General features: G+C 43.3%; 2 protein-coding genes across 13 annotated transcripts in view; one reads left to right on the top strand and one right to left on the bottom strand.

Annotated features, from left to right (window-relative positions):
• Window positions 1-23,062, bottom strand: part of ANKRD27 (ankyrin repeat domain 27) — a 70,645-nt gene that overhangs the window by 41,518 nt on the left and 6,065 nt on the right. For 3 of the 12 annotated variants that reach the window (XM_083453205.1, XM_083453208.1, XM_083453207.1), the window contains exons 3-6: window positions 2,984-3,118; window positions 1,939-2,049; window positions 1,372-1,528; window positions 573-727 (exon numbers count right to left, since the gene is read on the bottom strand). In XM_083453205.1, the coding sequence (XP_083309331.1) occupies window positions 573-727; window positions 1,372-1,528; window positions 1,939-2,049; window positions 2,984-3,085 (525 nt within the window). In that variant the 5' untranslated portion in view covers window positions 3,086-3,118. Of the gene's footprint in view, window positions 1-572; window positions 728-1,371; window positions 1,529-1,938; window positions 2,050-2,983; window positions 3,119-5,303; window positions 6,121-7,202; window positions 7,275-10,299; window positions 10,387-12,398; window positions 12,872-12,894; window positions 13,026-23,062 lie in introns of those variants that run through there. The other 9 variants (XM_083453210.1, XM_083453202.1, XM_083453206.1 and 6 more) reach the window with 9 other exon arrangements.
• RGS9BP (regulator of G protein signaling 9 binding protein) lies at window positions 13,460-21,796 on the top strand (the record flags this gene model as incomplete). Its single annotated transcript, XM_083453213.1, has 2 exons — window positions 13,460-17,638; window positions 17,680-21,796. One exon carries the CDS (start codon window positions 13,460-13,462, stop codon window positions 14,171-14,173), a length of 714 nt encoding a protein of 237 aa, XP_083309339.1. The 3' UTR covers window positions 14,174-17,638; window positions 17,680-21,796.

Below are 23,062 nucleotides of genomic sequence, written 5' to 3'. Positions count from 1 at the left end.
ACAGGGAGCACCTGGAGCTTGCTGCAGCTCACTTTTTGTGAGCTATGGTTCAATGTGCCATCCTAACTGGGCCACTGCATCAACATGTCTAGGTAGAGGGCCCTTGCAGGGATGGGTTGGGGAAAGAACATTTTAGAAAGACATGAGGAGAGTCCAAGTTGCTTAACTGGGTGGAGTGCCAGTGCATTCTTTGAGGAGGTACAGGTTCCAGATTAATCTTCCAAAGGTTTAGCTCATGTGGGTGCAGAGCACATTTGCATCAAGTAGGTTACTGTGCTTTATTCTAGACTTGCACTTGAGCCATTCTCATTATGAAGTAATCTAGCAGCGAGTAGTAACTAAGGCTGCAACTCAATTTTTAAAAAGGTATCTGAAATGGGTTATTCTACACTGATTTGCATATAGCTACAGATTTGCATATAGATAAACTTTTGAAGCAATATGTACTTTTTTTTTAGACTATGCGTACATGGCACAGAAAAGGCATTCTTCCTGTGTTAAGAAATGGGAGAATGTTTCTTGCAATAGGCATTTGCAACAGACTAAGGCAGGCTGAAAACAGAGATACTGACTATGTAGTGCCGCAGGATTTTCCTGTCATGATCCTTGAAAGTCCTGTGGAAAGATGCAATGGCTTTATCAAACTTTTCAGCATGTCTCCCCAAGAACTCTCTCACATCTTCAACGTTTTTCAGGGAGTAAGAGTTTGACGGCGTTGAGGATTGTTCTGAAATGGAGGGCAGTTGTCAGTGCACAGAAAGATCTGCAGTTCCTCCTAGCATTAGCAGCAGTTCCTTATTTATTTATTGATTTATTTATGTTGCCAGATGCAAAAAGTCATGGCAAGAAACCAGGACTCCCATATTTATTGCTGACCTCTTAACTCTTTTCCTGGCTTCTGAAGAGCCAGGAAATGATAATCAGGATGAAGATCCTTCATGCAAGCCTGCTAGGGTGATCTAGCTCACATCCTTGTCGCCTTATGAAAGGCTTCTGACCTTGCCTTCTAGACCACATTAAGCTGTCTGCTCATGGTATATGAAGGTCCTGAAAGAAGTGCTATTGCCCAAGGCTGGCCCTACCATTAGGAAGAGTAGGGTAGATACGTCAGGCAGCAGAGGGTGGAGTGGCAGTGATAGCCACCTAGTCTGTTCCCTCTTGGGTACCTGCCATGTACCTCCTATTATAGTCTGCTGCATTGTCACCAGTGTTGAAAAAAGGTTCAATTGCCAGTCCAATCCAATTATGTACATGGAATGGAGCAGCAGAAGGGAAAATGGGACTCTCCTGCCATCTGCCGCAGGCAGCAAAATACCTAGAGTTGGCTTTGTTGAAGTCCAAGGGCTGGCTGAGAAGAGCACTACTACCCACCTTCACTCTCATTTTTTTCTAGCGCATGAGCGATACAAAGGATGCTGAAGCTCTCTTCTCTCTCATTGTAGAAAGTTTCCTCAAAAAGAACAGGCACTGAGCAACGAGGGCTGAAGCCAGCCCCAAGGATGATCAAGCTTCCTTGTATGAAGACTTCCTAAAGGGACAGGAGGAAGGGAAAGGCAAATGGAAAAAGATCAATATCAATGTGAGCAGTATGCAAGCAGAACAATTATTTAGGAACAGTGGTTAGTCATGCAGATTTTGAGAAAGATAAGGTAGTTTCTCCAAAGCAAGACAGGTGCAATCCAAAAGTTAAAACACACTACTCCGCTTCTGAAATGGTATTACAGAATTGATTTTTAAATGTTTGATGGAAGGGCAAGATTGTCCATCAGTTTTAGAGTAAGAGGCCTTCTCTGTTTGAGCTCTTAAAGCATTACTGTTGTATTCCTTTAGAATTCCTTTATTCCACTGAACTTCATGAGGCTGAAGAGTGGGCTGATGCCTCCACCACTCTCAATGCAAGACTGCACAGGATCCCTGTCCTTAAAATACTTTTTGTACCTTTCCATTCACAGTTTGAAAGTTTTCTTCCACAGACTTCAGAACGTAGGAGTCAAACTGGCAAGCTGAGATGCTGCTGCTTGAAAGACTTCCTTTGCATGGAACTAGCACCTAAAGAAGTAGTAAACATGGAGTCAGGTGCATGCACGCACACACACAAAACCGATAAATCCTTAAAGTATTAACATTTTGCCAGACCACACTATTTTAAGATGCCAAGTTTTGAAATTAGGCAGTAATGTAGTACAGATCAAGAAACCATTACTCACCGGGAGGTGATCTTCAATCACCACAAATGAGGACAGACCATGACATGGTGCAATGGGCTGGGGGAAGGAATACTATATTGTGGGAGGCCACGAGAGCCACCACTTCATATCTCAAACCCTTAATACTTTGACACAATGTTTTGTATCCCACCAAGTCCTACTCAGAGTAGACCTACTAAACTTGACAAACCTAAGTTAATCATGTTCATGAACTTCGATGGGTCCACTGTCCAGGAGCAGCATTGGACACCACCCAGTATTTCCTCCAAGGGCAGCCAGACACAAGTTCAGAGAAGAATAGATTCACCAAGCAAGTATCATTGTAAACCATTTAAAACTTTGTTGATTTAAAAATTCCAGATTCTCCATGTAGAGTCATCAAAAGATATTCTCATAACAGGACTAACTCTTGTGGCAACCATTTAAAAGCACCTCACTGAGTGGTCTCTCTACAACTATGCACAGCTCCTCCACTTTTTCTTTTTTAAACATTTTAATATTTTTTTACACAAAACTTATCTTTAGAAAAAGGAATTGGCATCAAGCAACACCCTCCTCCCATTCCCAAAGATGCCTCCACTTTAATGCTTTTGTCATATGTGCAACATGTGTTGTCAGATGGTACAAAAAGCAAGGAAACTTAATAGTATACCACAGCAAAGGTGTAGTTTGCCCATTTTTCCACATCTGTTAAATAGACCCTCTGAACCCGAAGTCCGAACTCATTCCCTGCCAAGCTGTAGGACCCATTTTCTGAAGGCATCAAGTTTACTTACAATTCCGTGGAATTCTGCAACTTTCCTGCAGAGATCAGGACGTCGTTTCTGCATAGCTAGATAAAAAGGGTTCTTCAAGAGGTCTTCATCATACACAGCCATATGGACCCCCCAAGTATTCAATTTAGAGACTTTCTAGAAAGCAGAGAGAGAAAGAGAAAGAGAGAGAGAAAGAGAGAGATGTCCATGGTCAAAACCCAATTGCTACCATTAGTAACCAGAAGAAAGACACTTACCATCATTCTTCCCACATACATAGGCTGCAATCCTATAAGCACTTACATCAAAGAAAGCCCTATTGAACTCAATGGCACTTGCTTACATAGGATTGCACCACAATACCCCTCTCAACCATTTACATAATTATGTAGCACTATTTCCATGTACAGAATTATATAGAAGAGTATGAAAAAGTCAAATTCTAGAGGGACTGGAGAAAAAGGTGCATTTAGGTCCAACTCTAGTATTAGGCAGAGTGAGGAGGCAACTGTTTCAGGCAGAAAATGTTGGGAGGCAGGGAACAGTATGCAACCTGTGTGCGCCAAGGAATCTGCCCTGTGCCCCCTCCAAGCTAAGTGTTGCTGCCTTCAGGGGCAGTGGAGGCAGCTGCCCCATCACCAGTGTTGAGGAAAGTCAACCAACAGTTTGGTAGGTTTCTGCATATGGACAGGAATGGGTGCCACCCCATCCTTTTCCCCCCTCAAGCAGCAAAATGTCCTGGGTGTTTTCCAGACTATGTGACAGGAGACCAGGGATGTTTGTTTCTATGCCTTGGAATAGGTGTCACCACCCAAATCGGTCCCTTGTAACACCAGACACCAGGGATCCACCAGTCATTCACTTTCCTCTTCTAAAGGGTCTTCTCAGTAGAGACTGTTATCCCTAGTTGGATTTTAAATTGCGCATGCATATATATATATATATATATATATATATATATATGCAATTGTCATTTTGTTTTTATATATGCAGTTGTTTTACTACTTTTTACTGAATTGGAAATGATTCCTGAATAAAATCATTAGTATTCTTATTTATTAATTATTCACTGGCCCCTGATGGATCAGAAACAGTTTAGACCAATTACTTTCCCGTATTGCACCATAAAGGAAACACTAAGCTCTGCTTCAATATATAGCTGAAGGTTTTGAAGTACGAAAAGGAAAGCAAGAAGACCACCATACCAGAGGACTGACTACAGCCCTTGTCTATGCTTCTATTGTATACTCAAGTTTTAATTTCTCTTCTTGCCAGGGACAGTTAAAACCATGCTCAAGGCAGTTTACAACATGAAAAAATACATACCGTATTGGCCTGAATATATGCTTCACTTTCCCCCCAATTTCTGACCATATGAAGTTAAAGTGTGGCTTATACAGTATTCGCAACCTTACAGTATGCAGCCAGGAGCGCGGGGCAAACAGTGTCAGGAGTGCAGCAAAGAGGCACCCGCCCCGTGCATAGTCCCCTGTCCTCTCCCCCAAGGCTAGGAGAGAGCAACGAAGGGGAAAGGCCATCAGCAACACAGCGCAGCCCCCCAGTATGCAGCCAGGAGCAATGAGGAATGGAGCGGCTTATATTCAGGTATTTTTCCTTTTTTTCTCCCCCCCCCCTCCAATTTTAAAGGTGCGGCTTATATTCAAAGCAAAACAAAACAAATAAAACCTTTAAAAGTACACAACCAAATTGAACAATTGCCACATATATAATAATAAAGATACAAAATAAATATACAAAAAATTAAAATCAGTAACAGCAACAACAACTACTCCTAACAATACCCCAGCCCAATAGTTTGTTGGCCCTCAGCTTTTGTAGCAGGCATCTGTCGTGGCCCCACCCTCCTAGACCACGTGGGGAAAGGCCAACAAGGCAAGGAGCAGGTCTTTCAAGACTCACAACCAAGCCTTCAGTCTCAAGTCATGGTCAACCCTTCCCAACCAATCTTGCCCACTTCAGAATCCATTCTAGAATCTTAAGTTTCCTATTCCCTCCATTTAAAAAACAAAACACCGGTAGGGTCTATTCATGCTATTTTGCTTCCTTGGGTGAAAATTTAGTTTGCCAAATCCCACACCACACAAAAATGTTGCAAGTGAACAGGGACCAAAGGTTTTCCCCCCATCATAAGGGCCCCTAAGCAGAAGCACCTTTTCCCCATGCCATTCAGTTGTATGGCTCCTGTTTTAGAGGAAGAGAAACCACCTACAACCAGGCTTAAAGATTTCTCAGCTGAGGCCCTCTCTCTGCCCCAGGGGTGGGGAACTGGATCCAACTGGCAGGCCCACTCTCCATGGACCACTTGGACAAGTGGGAGTACCTGCCTGTCAATCATCTGACATCAGGTGATCCAACTCTGAACCCAAGGATCAGGAGTGCACTCCAAGCATGCCCCACAATGCTCCCTTTGCAGTCCAATCTTCCAATGCAGTCCAATCTTCAAGCCTCTCTTCCTTTCCAGTTGTAATCTGGTCCTTTTTTAATTTGGCACCTTTTTCTTGTTGCTGCACACTCAGAAAGTGCCCGCAACAGGAATGGCACAATCAGAAGAGCATTTATTATTACTAAAGCTATTACCCATCATTCACCAGCAGGTCCCAGGCCAGGTTACAACCATTTAGAATTCAGAATGGTTAAAATAGATGACAGCTACATAATAGGGTGGACCTTAAAACACACATCTCAGATGCCAAAGGTGAGGGCAAAGAGGCACATACCGTATTTTTTGCTCCATAAGACGCACTTTTTTCTTCCTAAAAAGTAGGGGGAATTGTCTGTGCATCTTATGGAGCAAATGCGTGGTCCCTGGAGCCAAATTGCCCAGGGGCAAAAAGCAGATCATGCTTTTTTTTTGTAAGAGGGAAGTGGGTGTTGAAACAAAGCCACTGATCATTTGCTTATTGGGGAGAAAGATAAGGGATGCTAGAGATAATGGAGGCTGCCTGGGAGGGAGGAGGAAAAGACAGCAAACTTGCAAAGGGGGGAAACAGGAAGACTAAAGCAACAAGGAGAGAAATTAGAAGAAAAGGAGGAGCAAAAACTGCTCTAGCTAAGGAAAAGTCACTACACTAAGGCAAACAAGAGGGAAGGGAGTGTTGAAAGGAAACAGCTGATTGGTGGGATCGGAAGAGAGATAAGGGATGCTAGTGGTAGCTGCCTGGGAAGGGGGGGAGGTAAAAGCCCATGGATCCTCAGGATTTTTACATTGGGTCACCCCAAATTCACCATCAGATCACATAGCATGTCTATGGCTACAGCCTGCACCAAAAAAAACACGCACCCACTGTTTCCTGGGGCTGCAATGGCGCAAAAATGTGGTTACAAAGCACACATCCACATGGATCCTCAGGATTTTTGCATTGGGTCACCCCAAATTCACCATCAGATCACATGTCTGTGGCCACAGCATGAACCACAAAAATCATACATCCACTGTTTCATTCAGAATATTTTTTTTATTGCTTTCCTCCTCTAAAAACTAGGTGCGTCTTATGGTCAGCTGCGTCTTATGGAGCGAAATACGGTACTTAAAAGGAAGTTCTTTATTCTTCCTTTACAATTTGGCCCTAAGGGCTGATATGTCCTGTGCCTGACAGTATCTCATCAGGTGATGGACAGGTGGGCATGGCATGGTCCAAACCATGCTGTGGGTTAAATGGGGAGACCAGGCAGGCCTAACTAGGATTCCCCACTGCTACTCTACCCAGTGCATGAGGCTATGCTCTGGGACACAGCTGGAGCCTCTTGATAAAGCCTATTGATTAGGACAGGCCCGTTTCAAGAAAATTTGGAGTTCAGAATCTCTGTATAGTCTTGAATAGATCAAGCAAAGATGCCCAGTTTGCAGCTGCCAAGAGAAACCTGAAGGATGCCACTAACTAGTAAACACAACATAACTTTATAAGCCAAGCAGTGCCAACAGCTACAATCTTTCTAAGGGCAAAAGCGATTGGTGCTTTTTAATTGTGAACGCTGCTGCTTAGTTATAAGTGTAGCATCCATAGCTCATGGCCAAATGCAGATGGGATCATAACGCAAATAGACAGTGATATAAAGTAATTTTGATATTGACAGATGGTAGCTCTGATGGGCCAGAAGAAGTAGTTCCAAGTGATGGCAAGACAGCAGGCAATTCCCAGCATATGGGATTACATGCTGCAAGTGACAAGTCTAAACTGCTTAGTAGCAACAGAACAGATACAAGCCAAGCCACACTAACAGTTGCTCCCAGAACCAGCTGGCAGACTACATCTTCTCTCCAACACTTCATTCTTCCTTACTTTATGCTGCGGGGAGTTGATGGACATACCCATGGTCAGCCTCCTGGTGACCCAGCAACTAATCAGAGCTGGTTAAAACAATTCAAAACTTGACAGTTAAAACTGTTAGATAGGGGTTGACGACCTGCAGAGACAGGGACCAGTTCTGATGGGGATTTGGGGTTATCTTGGCACAGCAAACTACTATGATTCCTGAAGAGTAAAAATCCTAGAAGGGGTTGTGAGAGTGTTCCCCCTGGGGTAGTAATACTAATAGCCATTCTAGATGGAAATAGTCTAACTTGAGAAAAGGTTCAGAGAAGAGTGCTGAATAATGTAGAATATGGAAAAACAGGGGAATATGTCAGATGCAACCCTAGGCCCCCTATCTGCCCTGGATTCACACTTAGCAGGTGTGTTGTGATACCTTTAGCATTGCATTACGTCTTTTCTCAGAGTGGCTCAGGAAAACAGAGGGTTATCCCCTTTTTACAGTCAACACCACTCTCCAAAGTAGGGTAGGCAGAGGAATTGCAATTAGCCCAAGTTCATAGAAGAAAATTTGAACTAGAGCCAAAGCCATGTTAGACATTTAGAAGAAAACCACATGACACAGCCACCAAAAAAGCATGTGGAGGAATCACTTGACTAATGCTCTTGCATATAAAAAAGGCTCCCTCCTTATATAAGGAAGTACTAGCCTAGCCCTCTCCTCCTAGAACATTAACATGGAAGATTATGTATCCCTGAACCTATATTCTTATACCCCAGGAAGGATTATCACTAGATTTTTTTTTAACATGTGTTACTGGATGTGGTCATGTGCCGATGCCACACAATATTACCCTGCTTGGCAAACAAACATTTCACAGCATGTCTAGCAGGTCACATTTGTTGGATGGTTCTCGCATAAATGCCACAAGCCCACCTCTAAACAGGTTTAGCAATGCAAGACAATCAAGCAAGCATGCTTTCAGGAAATATTTCAAGGTCACTTGTGTGGATGAGTCATCTTCTGACATTGTTAAGTTTATGGGGTAGCTAAAGAAGGGTCTGTTTTTGCATCTGTTAAGCAGAGCATTTTCACAATGACTAAGGCAGTTAAACTAAACTTCAATGGATCCATTCTTTTATAGCTACAGCATCAAATGACTGGGGGAAAAGGAAAGCAAAACCTCATTTAAAGCAAGCAAATGATCTCAAGTATATCCCACAACCATGTCAGACCCCAGGATATCCTGCAAAGTTTGAGGCAAAAGCCTAGTAGTTCTGTCTCTGAAAAACATACCCACTTAATATTCTTGTATATCCCAACACATAACCAAGTTAATTTAAAAACTGTACTATTTGATAATGTACTATTACATCAGAGATGGGAAGCCTCAGGCCCAGGAGCCAAATGCAGCCTTCTAGGGCCCCTTTATCCAGCCATTGGCCTCGCCCCAGGCCACACACCCTGGTTTTTAGGCAACACCCCTCACTAGCTCTGCTTTGCATTCCTCCTTGAGTGTTTTTGCTGGCAGAACTATGTTCCTGATTTCTGATAATGCTTCTAGCTTGTGTGAATGAAGGACAGAGAGGGGTGTGTATGTGTAGAATTTAGCCTCTTGTACAAAGATAAAATTCACATTTGTTGCTCTGCCCACATTTGCCTATGGCCAATCCCACAAATGGCATGTGGCCCCCACAAGTGAATGTGACACTTGAGCTGAAAAGTTCCCTGCCTAAGCTGTACATGGCTTTACAGCTTCTGGCCTACTACTCTTAATGGCCAGCTGATAGGAACCAATTGCTATGAGATAGTCAATCATCCCTCCATTGTGTCTGAAGAGATAGCCAAAGATTCAAGGTGGTGACTCCACACACATCAGTTAATGGAAGGGGCTGAGCAATAGTTTGGGCATAAATGAGGCAGAGCAGTCAGAATTAGCTAAATGCTAGAAGTATATCTGGGGTCTGGCCTGTTCTCTGGGGATTTGATATGGTGTAATAGATCTTCTACTTCATGGGGTGTCTGCCCTTTCTCTGCATTCCTGTTTTACTTGTTTATTTGTAGATTGAGCAAAGAAATACAGTTAAGCGCTCCAATCCAGAGAAAGCTAAACTCAGAGCAAGCTACCCCGTAACTGCATTGCTCAGGGAAGTGAAGAGTCCATGCCACAAAGGCTGGGTATGCACTCCCATCTTTTCTGAATCTAATGCACACCCACCGCTTATTTGGGAAGTCATGTACACACAATGTTGGCTCCAATCTATATCTATCTATCTATCCTGTTGCATCCTGTGAAATTGAGAAAAAGAAGACCTAGCTGTATTTTAAGATGCCAATGTGTCTAAAGTCAGTATTTTGGCTTCAGACCAAGAAGTTTATCTCCAATGCTCACTCCCACCTTTTGAAAATCATTAAGTTCTAATTGTACTCACTTTTATTTGGCCCACTGGTGGTAACCTTATCATCTATGATGTCAGACAGATCCCCTCAGGAAATCCTCTATATTCTTATATCATCATCATCATTATTTGACTAGCAGGAAGTGCCCAGTGCTACATGGGTATTTTTAGAAACCTTTTTTTTAAATGGATAATGCAATTTGTGAGTTTGGACCTGTGACACCAAAAATAAGGTGCTGCCAATCCAAACTCATGTTTTGGTCCACCATCTTGATTCAAAATGGTGCCTGGCATCTAAACATCAATGAAGACTGCAGTCCCCATCTTGGGAAGGAATGTTTGTGCCAAGTTTAGCAACGATATCTCAAGAGGCGTCTGAATATATAGAGAAGAAACAGAAGACAAGACAAACCACTTTCCAAAATATACAGTGAATTGATTGATTGATTGATTCACCGCTTTAGTGGTTTACAAATATAAAACCAGTTTAAAAAGGATGACCACGCATAATTAAAATATGCAATAAAACAATGTCATAAAACATCAAAACATTCATAATTAAAATGCAAAACAAACAAGGCCTTTAAAACAACCTATATATCTATATATACACAAACTATTAAGTATGGCTTCCTCCCCATTCCCCAAGCTACTTAGGAAACTCACAGCATCAGGAAAGTGCCTGCTGCTATCAGTGCAGTAAATGAAGACCACCTGTAGGGCCACTTAAGAGATTTGTAACACCACAGATCTATGCAGCTAATATCTGATGAAGTTCATGCTGCCACTTAACTTACAAAACAGGCATGCAATAATGCAACTTGATAATTGAGCCACAGAGTTCAGAGTGCAGAGTTTGTGGTCTTTCAAAACTGACTATTCAAAACAGACTATTTACAACAAGATGCTGTAGTGTGGGTGGAATGCTCTGGTCACACTGCCATCTTCCATAATACTCTGCTCCCGCTCCTTCTGCCTCTGCCTCTCCCTCACTCACCCACACCCTGATCAGCATTATGTGGTCAGTGAGGACACAATCTTCACTGGGCTGCAGGTCTGGGGGCGTGCCCTTATCCCCCACCCCACCCCCAAAATAGGTTGGCTCAAAACACTGATGAAGTTGCTGCTTTGACAAACTTCAAAAGCAGTAAACGTGCAAGCTCTTTCCAAAAAAGTCAGTTGACAAGATGTGGTGCCGATTTAAACACCCAGCCACATGACTATTCAACGTTCTACTTAGAAATGCTCCATGCATAAGTTTTGGTAACTCAAAACTGATGCTTCCTATGTTGTTTTGTTAACTGCATACAAGGAGTGCGCTTGCTTCCAAGCAGCCACTGCTTTCTAACACACAAGCTTTTAGCATAATGCCTGCCCCTATCTTGGAAACAAAACTAGTGAATCTAAGCAAAACAGCAAGTGGAACTCAACCTCCATGTAGATAAAAACCCTCAACTGATAAAAAGGTAGGGTACCAAACCCCAACATTTAACTTTAAATAAGGGTGTGTGTGAATGCTAGTAAATGAAGAATTGGGCTTCTGCTTGGAAGTGAACTATACTATCCTTCACACACAAGTCATCGTGTCCCCCACCCCACTCCCAGAATTCGTCAAAACTCTTAATAAAAATGCTTTGTTACACTTGTTTCTTTGTATTATGCAAGGCATCTTGAAAATTACAAATAAAAGTTTCACTTTGAGAACATGGCCTACATATCACTTAAGTCATCGTGTTCTCACCCATGTTTACTCAGTAGCAGGTGGCTGCAGTGGGATTTATTCCTAAATGAGTGTGTCTAGAATTGCAGGCATGCAACCCAACATAAATGCATGTTTGTTCAGAGTCAGGCCCCCACCAAGTTCAGTATTGCCTCCTTAAAAATCCTATACTTATTGGAAGTAAGATAAAACCGAATTTAGTGGACCTCGCATCAAAGCAGACAAGAGTAGGATTCTAGTCTCTTGAACACCAGTCTATGGAATGGTAAAGCCAGTCACAATGCAATTCTATACATGCCTACACAGCAGGAAGCTCCACTGGACTTACTCACAGGTAAATTGATATAGGGTTACTGTCTTAATTGCTTAATTACTGTCTTTGCCTGCTAGAAGGATACTATGTCATGGTGGGTATTTTGGAATATGTGCTTTTAGCTACTTTACATAAAAGTTATCAATATCCTGTTTTCCGTCAAAAAAAATTAAGTTTACCCATGTATTTATTTATGTAAATTTAAAGCATTTATGAACTGCTTAATGTTTCAAAAATGTCCAAGGGATTCAAACATGTCCTTCCACAGAGGAGTTACAGAGAAGCCCACACTGGAAAGACTGCAGACCACAGCTTCCTGTGTGGACAGAAAGTACCTACATTGCAAGAACTCCTCTTTTCAGAATCCTATGCATAACTACTTGGGGGCAAGCCTACTTGGGGGCAAGCCCCATAGAGCTCAGTGGCATTTGCTTCAAAGTAAAACATGCAGGATTGCACCGCTGCTCATTCCCGATGAAGTCTCCAATTATAATCCCCGTGGTTGACTCGGCTTAATATCTATTACCAGCAAGGGACGTTATGTAGCCAGAAACTCATTTCAAACACATCTTCAGCTGCCTATTTCTTCTCCAGTCAAGGATATTTCAGGCCACACACCAAACACTTTCCAGGGACTGCCTCAAGAGAAGCGATAAGCCCCTAACGCTTCTTCCCCTCTGAACTTTTCTGCATCACCCTGCAACTTCACTCCCTTTGCAAAGCAGCACTTACTGAAAGGACACGTCCGAGCACCCCAACGCCCGAAAGGCAGGAAGCGGAAAGGAAGCAGCTCACGACACACGCGACATTGGGCTGCAGGGCCCCCCAGCTCCCTTCCAGCCGCCTGCCTCCAAGAAGCGCCCGCACTGGCTCAGGCTGAGGACCAAACCCCGCAGGAGAGGCCTGGAGGGAATCCGCTGGCCGGGACGCCTCTCGGCCGGCGCTCAAGCGCTTCAAGCTCTGGCCCCCCGGACTTCCTGGCTCACTTGCCTCCTGAGCCACCAAGTGCGACCAGGGCTCCTTGGCGGCCGCCCTCGCTCGCCGCCTTCCTGCGCCCCCGGCCCCCCTGCAGCCGCCCAGAGCCTTGCCTCTTCCTCGCCAAGCCACCGAGGCGGGCACTTCCCAGCAGGCCAGCCAATCCGCCGGGCCGTTTCCACAGCCGCTTCGACCACGTCTGCTCAGTAAGCAGCCCGAGAAGGTGGAGCTTGGGGGGGGGGGGGAGGCTCACCGAAAAGCAGCAGCAGGAGCGGGCGGAAAAGCAGATGCGGCGTTCGGCGGAGAGAAGAGGAAGAGCAGGAGGCCGGCGGTGGTGGTGGTGGCGGCGGCGACTCTGAAAAGGCGGGCTGGGGGCCCCTGTGATTGGCTCCAGAAGCTCCAGCTGTGCGCTATTTAAGGCCGGCAGTCCGGCGCCTGCTCGGGAGCCCGAGCGCGCTTAAAGGGAGCCGGAACGGAGCTCAGTCTCACGAGGAAGGCATAAGACAGCGAGGGCGGCCAGCCAGCTCTCCTGACACCTGTCTTTCAGCTCCTGCGGTGGCGTTTCCTAAGGATGCTGGAGAGCAACCAGTCCAGGGCGAGGTTCTTTCTCGCTCGCCCAAGATCCAGGCGTTGCGCTGACTCCAGCAGGCGGTGAGCGGCGCGGGCTGTGGGCGATCGGGGGGCTCTGCCATGTGCGCGGGGTCCGGAGACGGAGCCACCGGGGCTGAGCTTCAAAGGAGGGGCGGCGGGGGGAGGAGGAGCAGCGCGTAGGGCCGTGAGAAGCAGCGGCAGCCCGGCTGCCCCGGCCGGCGCGCGCCATGGCGAAGGATGAGTGCAAGGCGCTGCTGGACGCGCTGAGCAAAGTGACGGCCTGCTACCGGCACATGGTGCTGACCATCGGCGGCACCTCGGACTCGCAGAACCTGCGCGAGGAGCTCAAGAAGACCCGGCAGAAAGCCCAGGAACTGGCGGTGGCCAACCGCAACAAGCTCACGGCCGCCTTGCGGGACAAGACGGTGAGCAAAGAGGACAAGGCGGAATTCGAGCGGCTTTGGGTCCTCTTCTCCACCTGCTTGGAGATCCTGGAGACCGACATGCGGCGCGCCCTGGAGCTGGGCCAGGAGTTCCCCCTCAACGTACCCAAAAAGCCGCTCATCCAGACGGGGATGAGCGGCGGCACCTCCGGGGTGGCCGCCCGGGCCATGAGCGTCCAGAACATGAAATACGAGGCGGACAACAACATCGACGTGGTGGATTTGAAGGACCTGGAGAACGAGATCAACCAAGTGGGGGAGATGATGTACGAGATGGAGATGAAAGTCAGCGTCCCGCAATGGACGGTGGAGGCCAAGCAGGACCCCGGGGCGGAGCTCAAGTCCACCATCAGCGTGGGCGCCTCCTCCATCGGCATGATCGAGGTGGAGGAGAGCAAGGCCTTTTGCGATATCAGCAAAGTGCTGGCCGGCATCATCTTCACGGCTGTCCTCCTCATCGCCATCATCCTGGCCGTGTGTGTGGCAAAGCTCTCCTAAGGTGGGGGATGCCAGGTTCAGGAGAAGAGTTTGGCTTTTCTTGATGAGGGAGAAAAAGGAGAGGCGTTTGATCCCCCAGATTATGGTTTTCCAAGCGAAAGGGTGGAGGGAGGAGGCGAGTCTGGGATGGGATCCCTGTGCCGGAATAAGGGGCAGGGGGTGTGTTCTGTTCAAGTCCTAAGCCTGAGGATTTGTGCGATATTCTAGCTTTAAAGAACAGTCCATCTAAGGTATGTGGGTATTACAACTCCCAGCCATAGTAGGGATTTGTTCGCTATTTATAGATGATTATTCTCAGTAAGCAGGAAAAAAGTATTGTTTGTGAGCAGGTTCTACTGTTGGTCCATGTTTACAAACTGATTACAAATTGCACATGATTTGGAGATGGGAATTAATTCAGTGGCAAAATGGAGACACCTATAAATTTACATATAATTTCCTACAGACATAAATGATGTTGTGGTCCTGAGTTGAAGATTTGTTTTCTGTCTCTAAAAGAAGTGTGCTTTTAGCCCTGGGTGCTAAGCCTGATAGTATTATTATTTTTTTGTGGGGGGGGGGGAGTTTAGAACCAAATGGTTTAAGAGATGTGAACTTCTTTTGTTTTATCGGAACTAATTGCACTTTGGCACAGCATACAGTGAAAGGCAATCCAAATCTGCAGAAGAAAGATTAAGCACCATTTACAGAGACCTTAAGAAGCTCTGTGTTCAATTCACTGTTGCATAACATATTCTACCACTTATAGTTTGCTGTGGGGTAGAACCAGTTCAGCTTCTTTGTTCACTGTCAGTCAAGTTTAAATGCCCGTTCAGACCAAATCTTCCAGAAAGGATGCTGCATTATACCCCCCTTATACAGTGTGCACACATGCTGCATTATATATAATGCATATATCACATACCCACAGTAGGATTTACTCCCTAGTAGGTGTATTCATTGCCTTGAAATCATGTATGGATACACATACCTGAGCTGGGAGCAAGTGCCAGTGAATTCAGGATTTAATTCTGAGTAAATAAGATCGCACTGCACAACTCCCCTGGTTTGTGCATGGAAGCTGAACAGTGGTGTTTCTAAAAAACAGTGAAGCTAGAGTGCAGCAAGATCCCAAGTATGTTTACTCAGAAGTAAACTCTACTGAGTTAAATAGGACTTGCTCTCTGGTAAATGTGTTTAGAATTGAAGCTTTAAATGCAGGCTCTGGCTATAATCCTGAGCATACTTATAAAGAAGATTCCATTTATTTCAGTTGGACTTTCATATAATGTGTTTCAGATTTGGGGTGTCAATGTGGCCTAAAAACAAGCCACTATCACTGATATTTTAATGCTGTAACAGGACGTTAAAACCTATGAATCTGCCTTGTGCCAAGTCAGACCATTAGTTCATCTAACACAGCATTATGTTTCTTCACTCACTGGCAGTGGCTCTCCAGGGCTTCAGACAGGGGTCTTTCCCAGGCTTACCTGGAGATTCTAGAGAACCCTTTCCTGTGCTTGAGCTCCACTCTGATTCTACGGTGCAAAGAAGAGGCATGATCTCACGTTGACAGTCTGAAGTTTACACATGTACATCTCCTATTACTGTTAATGAGATTTACATATGTACCTGCCAGAGCCAAGAAGATTAGAATCAATCTTATAATCCTGACATACCCAAGACCTGGCACAAATGTGACTTGGCTGGCAGCATCTGAGCACAGGGCTGTTGGAACTAGACCGTGGAGCTAGATAAACATTATGTAAAAGAGAGCATTGCTCCTCTTTTAAGCTGTCTGTGGAACAGTATCTTTAAAGGGGATGCAAGAGGCATTCCTGTGCAGACAAAGGCCCTATCTAAAATGGCTTTTAAAGCAGAGTTTCATTTCAGTCACAGCGGATTGTCAAGAACAGTATACTCAACATGCAGTTCCACTCATTCAAACTACAAGGGTGTTACTGAACATTTCTAGCCTCTTTGGCAGCAATTAGCAGTTCCAGGCAACAAAGTTAAGCAACTGAAAGTGTGGTCCCATCCCTGTCTACTTAGCAGTAAGTGAGACTTACTTCTGAATAAACATGCTTAGGACTGTATTGCTCATGTACACAAAACATGCTTCTCTACTTGCCCCTTGAATTAACTGAGTTAATTGAAGTGGTGAGAAGATTTACAGGTCAAGCTTCAACCTCTTCAAACTTTTAAGTGCACAAGTCAGTGAAAACCTTAATCTGAACCCTTGGGTCTAACAAAGCCATGAGTTACAATTGTCCAGTGTCAGATTTCCTAGCAATGGTGATATGTGCTTGGACTGGCATTGTGATAGTGATATACTTTGCATGATAGGATGCCCTAAGTTCCTTTACACGAGTTCCTTAAGAGCTACTTCCACTTTCTCTATACCCATGATGGTGAACCTTTTTCAGCCCAAAGTTCACATTTCCTTCTGGGCAACTTTCTGGGGAGGATGTGTGGCCTCAGGAGAGTTCCAGTGGCTGAATAGAGAGACCTGGGGGCACATTTGGGCCCCGGACCTGAAGTTCACCCCTGCTCTAGACAGGACTGATCTACATGGTCTAACACTATGGGCTAGCTCATTACATTTAAATTAATTGGCTAACTCAAGAGCATCCACCCACCCAGCAACTGCTACAAGGCTAACAAGAATATATTGTGTGATTACTAAGAAGCAGGCAGCAGAATCTTATACCCTGACCCTAAGTCACTTGGGCTAAGAGCATGAGTCTCCTATTGACAAATCTGTTAAGTTTTATTAATAGAGCTATCCTGAATGTAATACTTGGAATTAGGTCCCATTAATTTCAAAGGAACTTCCATATGGCATGTTTAGGATTAGTATGCTTGTCTCATTAATGTTCTTGCAAACTGGATACGTGCAACCCAGTTCTCTGTATATTTACATGGAAGGTTATGTTGGACTCAGTGGATGTTGGCAAACCTAAAAACACTTGAAAGCTAGTCAACATTGGGATAAGTGGGACCTACATGCAATAGGATCAGGCTGCACAGCTGCAATGCTTTTTGTACTTACTTGGAAGTAAAGTGCCATTGAACATAGCTGGACTTTAACTTCTGAGACAACATGCATAGGAGGCGGGGCTGCCAGTGAAAATCTATAGGTTATGCTTTCAAATGCATATACTTAGGTATGTACCTGGCAAATCTATTAAGACTAATGATTTACTGACCATTCTTGAACTCTTTCTATGTGAGTCGTACGTCATACCCACATTAGTTTCCTTAGAATTTTAAGTTTACACTTATTTACTTGTAAGCCAAAACTTAAAATTCTCTGCATACAGGTTGACCATATTTCAAGTCAAATATGCTCAAGGTAGACTTCTGTCCTACAGGGATTTTATGGAAAAGAATGCCCTGAAAGTATGCACAGAATGAGAGCCTAACTCCGTAACTTGCTTCTCTTTAGGAATGAGCCATTAATCTTCCTAAATATAAGTTATCTGAGTAAACTGGCTCAGGCTACCCATTAACAGCAGTCTTTTTAGTAAAATTTGTGCTGCATGTTTGCAGGCAGCACCGGACAACAAGTCTTGGTTCTGCAGAGGTTGCAACCAGGCAAGACTTCAAAGCATGTTAACACATAAATAAATCCTCCTGTGTTCAATAAGCAAGACAGCAGCCTTAATTACTCAAGGTATAAAAAGTGTTTTGATATTTGATTGTAAATATGTGTTTAGTCCAAAATGGAATTGAGAGGTGGGATTTGGATTTTATGTATTTGATGTCAAAACTGTGTACTCATATTGGTGCTAAAGTACCTATCTCTGCATATGTAGATAGACTCAAACTGCTGCTATTGATCCTGTGTTCTGACCACTCTTTCACTTCAAACATTGTTCATGAGAGGTAGTGATGGCTGTCTTCACTGCTACAAGGGCTAGACCTTTTTCTTCAGTGTGATTCACAAACCTTGCACTTAAAGCTGGTCTGCAAATGGCATTATTAAACTTGAGAGTGGGGGAACTGCATAGTTGGATTGCAGCTAGCAGTATTTTAATCAGAAACAGATTCTATATTCTTTGCACATTTAGAACTCCAAGGGTTGCATTTGTTCTGGAACAAACAGGAAATCCAGATTCAATAACTTTTTTTTAGTTCCAACTTGGGTGCAGTCATTTCTCTACTCATCTTTGTAAAAGTTTCAGGTTTGAGATGTAAATCTATTATGCTGACATACAAGATTTGTTTTCCAAATGATCTAAGACACAGGATTGCCACTATCTAATTACCTAATGGGTCCACCATTAATCTCCCATGATCGCCCAGTGTAATCACATGCGCAATGTGACCTACGCACAGCTGCCTGACGCATGGTTTACTAAGCTGACCAGATGCAAAAGGGGTCAAGACTCTCATACCTTTAAATAGTGGTATGGAAGAAGACATTTTGACAGGTTTAGCCTGCTAGGCAGAAATCAATGGAATAAAATATAACAGCTAAAATTCTATGGAAATGTGAAAGATATGAGACACTGGAAGAACTTTATGACAGTAAGAGCTGTTCGACAGTGGAATGGACTCCCTTGGAAGATGGCAGTCTCTCCTTCCTAAAAGGTTATTAAGCAGAGGCTGGATGGTCATCTGTCATGGATGCTTTAGTTGAGATTCCTGCATTGCATGGGATTGAACTAGATGAGCATTGGGGTACCTTCTACAGTGCAATTCTATTATTCTGTGTCCTCTGCACTGGTCTCCCTATGGGCAATGAGAGCAGAAGGTAGCAATCATTCCAGCTTGTTTTGTGGGAATAAATTACTGTTGAATTGTTAGAAGTTGCACTTCAGGCCACCCCAGTCAAAACTTGGTTTCACCAAATTCATGGACATTTGTCACTGCCAAAAATAAAAGCCCAGCACATCTCTAAACCCTCCAGAAGTTTTTTAAAGGCTAAGGGACCTATCTTGATTGATAAATTGGTTTAGAGGGCATAAGAGAGCTTGAAAATGTTATCCATGTTTTAGAGACCATTTGTAACTTAAAAGGTGAAGTGAGAAAAACCAGAAAGCTAAGTAGTAAGGACTTTTCATAATTTCCCTTTTTGTGGTAGAATTAATATATGTCCATTCACATATTTAAACTTTGTTTTGCATGAGCGTGCCTAGCTGTCCTGGAAATATTACATATTGCAGCAATACAAATTAGTTTCCACATTAAGTACTTCACATTAAGCAACATAATTAAGCAAAGAATTGCTAAGTAGTATAACTCCAGTAAATTTACATTATGGGTCTTTATATCCAAGTTGCTATAAAGCGGGGATAGGGAGCCTCTGGCCCAAGGGCCAAATGTGGCCCTCCAAGCCTCTGTCTAGCCCTTGTGACTTTCCCAACAGCACACCCCTTGCCCTTCAGCAGCCCTGCTTCACATCTTCTTTCAGTTTTTGCTTGGCCCAGAATAGGCAATTAAACGGCCATGTCTGTGAGCACTTGAAAAAGGATGCTGTGATTACTGAGATCCAGCATGGGTTTCTCAAAAACAAGTCATGCCAGACTAACCTCATTTCTTTTTTGGTGTTTCAAGGGAATGCCGTGGACATAGTATATTTTGATTTCAGTAAGATTTTCCCCATGATATCATGGAGAAGTTAGTAATGGTTCCTCGTCATCCTGAAAAAAGTGACAAGTTGGTGCCACAGGATTCTGTCCTGGGCCTGTTGTTGTTCACCATCTTTATAAATGACTTGGCTTGGATGAAGGAATTGAGGGTATGCTCATTGATTTGCAGATGACACCAAACTGGAAGGGATAGCTAATGCTACAGAAGACAGAATTGGGATTAAAACTGACCTTAACAGATTAGAGAACTGGGCCCAAACAAACAAAATGAATTTCAATAGGGACAAATGTAATGTTATACACTTAGGCAAGAAGAATGAACTGCACAAATATAAGATGGACACCAGGCTTGCCAGTAGTATATGCAAAAAGGATCTAGGGGTCTCAGTAGACCACAAGCTTAACATGAGTCAACCATCTGATGCAGCAGTAAAAAAAGCTAATGCTATTCTAGGCTATGTCAACAGAAGTTTAGTGTCTAAATCAAGGGAAGTAATAGCACCACTATTCTGTCTTGGTCAGATCACACCTGGAGTACTGTCTCCAGTTCTGGGCACCACCATTTAAGAAGGCTAATGACAAGCTGGAATGAGTGCAGCAGAGGACAACCAAGATGATAAAGGGTCTGGAAACCAAGTCTTATGAGGAAAGGTTGGGGGAGTTGGGTATGTTTAGCATGGAAAATGATATGAAGGCCATCTTCAAATATCCAAAGGGCTGTCACATGGAAGAAGGAACAAGCTTGTTTTCTCCTCCAGAGGATAGAACCAAAACCAATAGATTCATGTTACAACAAAGAAGATTCCAATTGAACATTAGGAATAACTTTCTGATGGTAAAAGCTCTTTAACAGTGGAATGGACTCCTTCAGGTGGTGCACTCTCCTTCATTGGAGGTTTCTTAGCACAAATTGGATGGCCATCAGTACTTTAGTTGAGATTCCTTAATTCAGGCTTCCTCAACCTTGGCCCTCCAGATGTTCTGAGACTACAATTCCCAGCATCCCTGACCACTGGTCCTACTATCTAGGGATGACGGGAGTTGTAGGCCAAAAACATTGGAGAGCCAAGGTTGAGGAAGCCTGCCTTAATTGCAGGTGGCTGGACTAGATGACCCTCAGAGTCCCTTTCAACTCTACAATTCTACGATTTATATCTTAGTGTTTGTGATGTACTGAATATATTTTACACACAAGATCACATTCGCTCGGGTTGCACATAACGGTAATCTGAACAATTTCTTGGCACAAATGTACAAGCATTTAGACTCCTAGAGGAGAGATTGCTGCCACTTTGCTCTTGGTCTAGTCTTCTGCAGCTGTGAGCTAAGCCATGGTTTAACCTAGTAAGTCATCTGACCCTGGGCTCATAGTTTGTCCCCTCCAGGCAAATCATAAGCTGTAAGCCAAACAAAACTCGGTTACAGCTCATGGTTTCTTGGGAATGAAACAAACCACAAGCCTTGGTTCATACAACGTGCTCCAGGACTGAAGAAGCAAAGGAGCCACAATCTCCATTTGGACCAACCCATGGTTTGGCTTAGGTGTTATGCATAAACTGAATCACAAATTTAAAGCAGAAGCTTGGCTTTTGTGTATGTACACACACACACACTTCTAAAGGCCTGGTTATTTTCTTATGTTTACAGCCTTAGTAATTTTTAAGAATGTATATATTCACTGGAAAAGGCAGAGGGAGTCTCTTTTTTTTTTTTTGTAAAGTAAGATTTTTAAAAAATCAAACTTTGCCGTATTTTACAGAGTATGACAAAGTAATGTATTACGACCATGATGATAGCCCAGTAATTATAAATACAGAGTGTGCAATATAAAAGGAAATAAGCACTTTTGATTTATAACATCCAGGTTTTACTTCAAAATGTTTTGTCAGGTTCATATTACAGAATTGTTTTAGTATGAATATGGAAGTGTTAAAATATTATAATGAGCTGGCATCATTCCATCTGAGCAAAAGTGTTGCTTTTGTGCTCAGGATAAAGCCTGTTGCTATTATTTATTTAAAATAAAGCCTGTTCTGTCAACTTGCCAGCCTGTTTGTGACAGTCATTTTTTCAAAAAAAGACAGACACCCAAGCATAAGCTTATCAATCAAACTGAGTTACCCATACTGAATTGCCTACACACTCCAAATAACCCATTTCATTATTATACTGTGAAACCACCACCACTGCATTAGAGAGTTGTCGTAAACTTCCATAGTTATTTTACTGAGTGGAATCTCGCCTGCAAAGAATTTATTATTGTCCACATATATGCGTGCAAGGCTGAAGCGCAAAACACTGTTTAAATATTATCAAATCAGCTGCTTCCATCTCACGACAAACACAAACTTTTTCATCTTTATATATAATATAATGCAATGGGAATTTGCTTACAGATGACTTTGTGAATTCAGTTTTATAGCAGTGGCACCTAAGCTAATTCTCAGAAATATAACCACATTCACTTGGAAGTTCTATTTTTTTAAAGTGTCACTACCTTTAAAGTAAATAAACTTAGATGGCGGGGGTGTCAGCTTTTGAATTACTCCAGCACACTGACTCTTAGAACACTGTTATCCTACATTCACCCTAAGATTCACAGCAACCAAGAATTTTGGAGATCTATAGAGAGGACAGAAAGAAAGAAAATTCAATTACAATTTATGGTGATGTGCTGAAGCCAAGGGGTCTGCATCTGGAAAAATCAAGCACTGAATGCTGATCTATGCTTGTTGAACTAAAGAACCTTAAAGGTTTCATCTGTTTTCTGCAGGTTAAAAATGACCAAACCAAAATCAGTTGGAAAGATCCGGTAATGAAAAAAGAAATATTAAATTAAAAATCAAAACAACAGAACCCGGAAGGCCATGTGTCACAGGATTGTTTCTATATATAAACAAAATCCAAGAGGTATTAAAGCTCCTAGCCTTCCGGCTAAAAATTAAGAGTGCAGAATAATAATTTGAATATAAATAAATGTTTGTGAAGCTCCTCATCAACATATTTACCCTTCACAGATTTTCATTATGTAAAAAGTCATTCAGGAAGACCAGTGGATTATAGTCCTCTAAATGCTTTCTCTCAATACGATTATGTTAGTCTTTTAATGCAGGCTGAGGTCTGAGTGGAATAGTAGGGCTACACGTGAGCAGTCAGCTGCAGTCTACAGTACAACTGGGATTACTGAAGAATGACTGCTTTCTAAATCTTTTGTGAAATTGTGCACGTGCCAAGTATCTGAATAACATTACAGCAAGGAATAAGAAGTCAGTCTATATGAAAGTACATTGCACAGATGAGATGACAAAACTTC

The sequence above is a fragment of the Podarcis tiliguerta genome, assembly GCF_965153285.1.
Source record: "Podarcis tiliguerta genome assembly, chromosome: 8".
In the NCBI taxonomy this organism is placed as follows: domain Eukaryota; kingdom Metazoa; phylum Chordata; class Lepidosauria; order Squamata; family Lacertidae; genus Podarcis; species Podarcis tiliguerta.
Note: the sequence above shows the minus strand (reverse complement) of the source record. Positions and strands in the feature narration are given on the sequence as shown.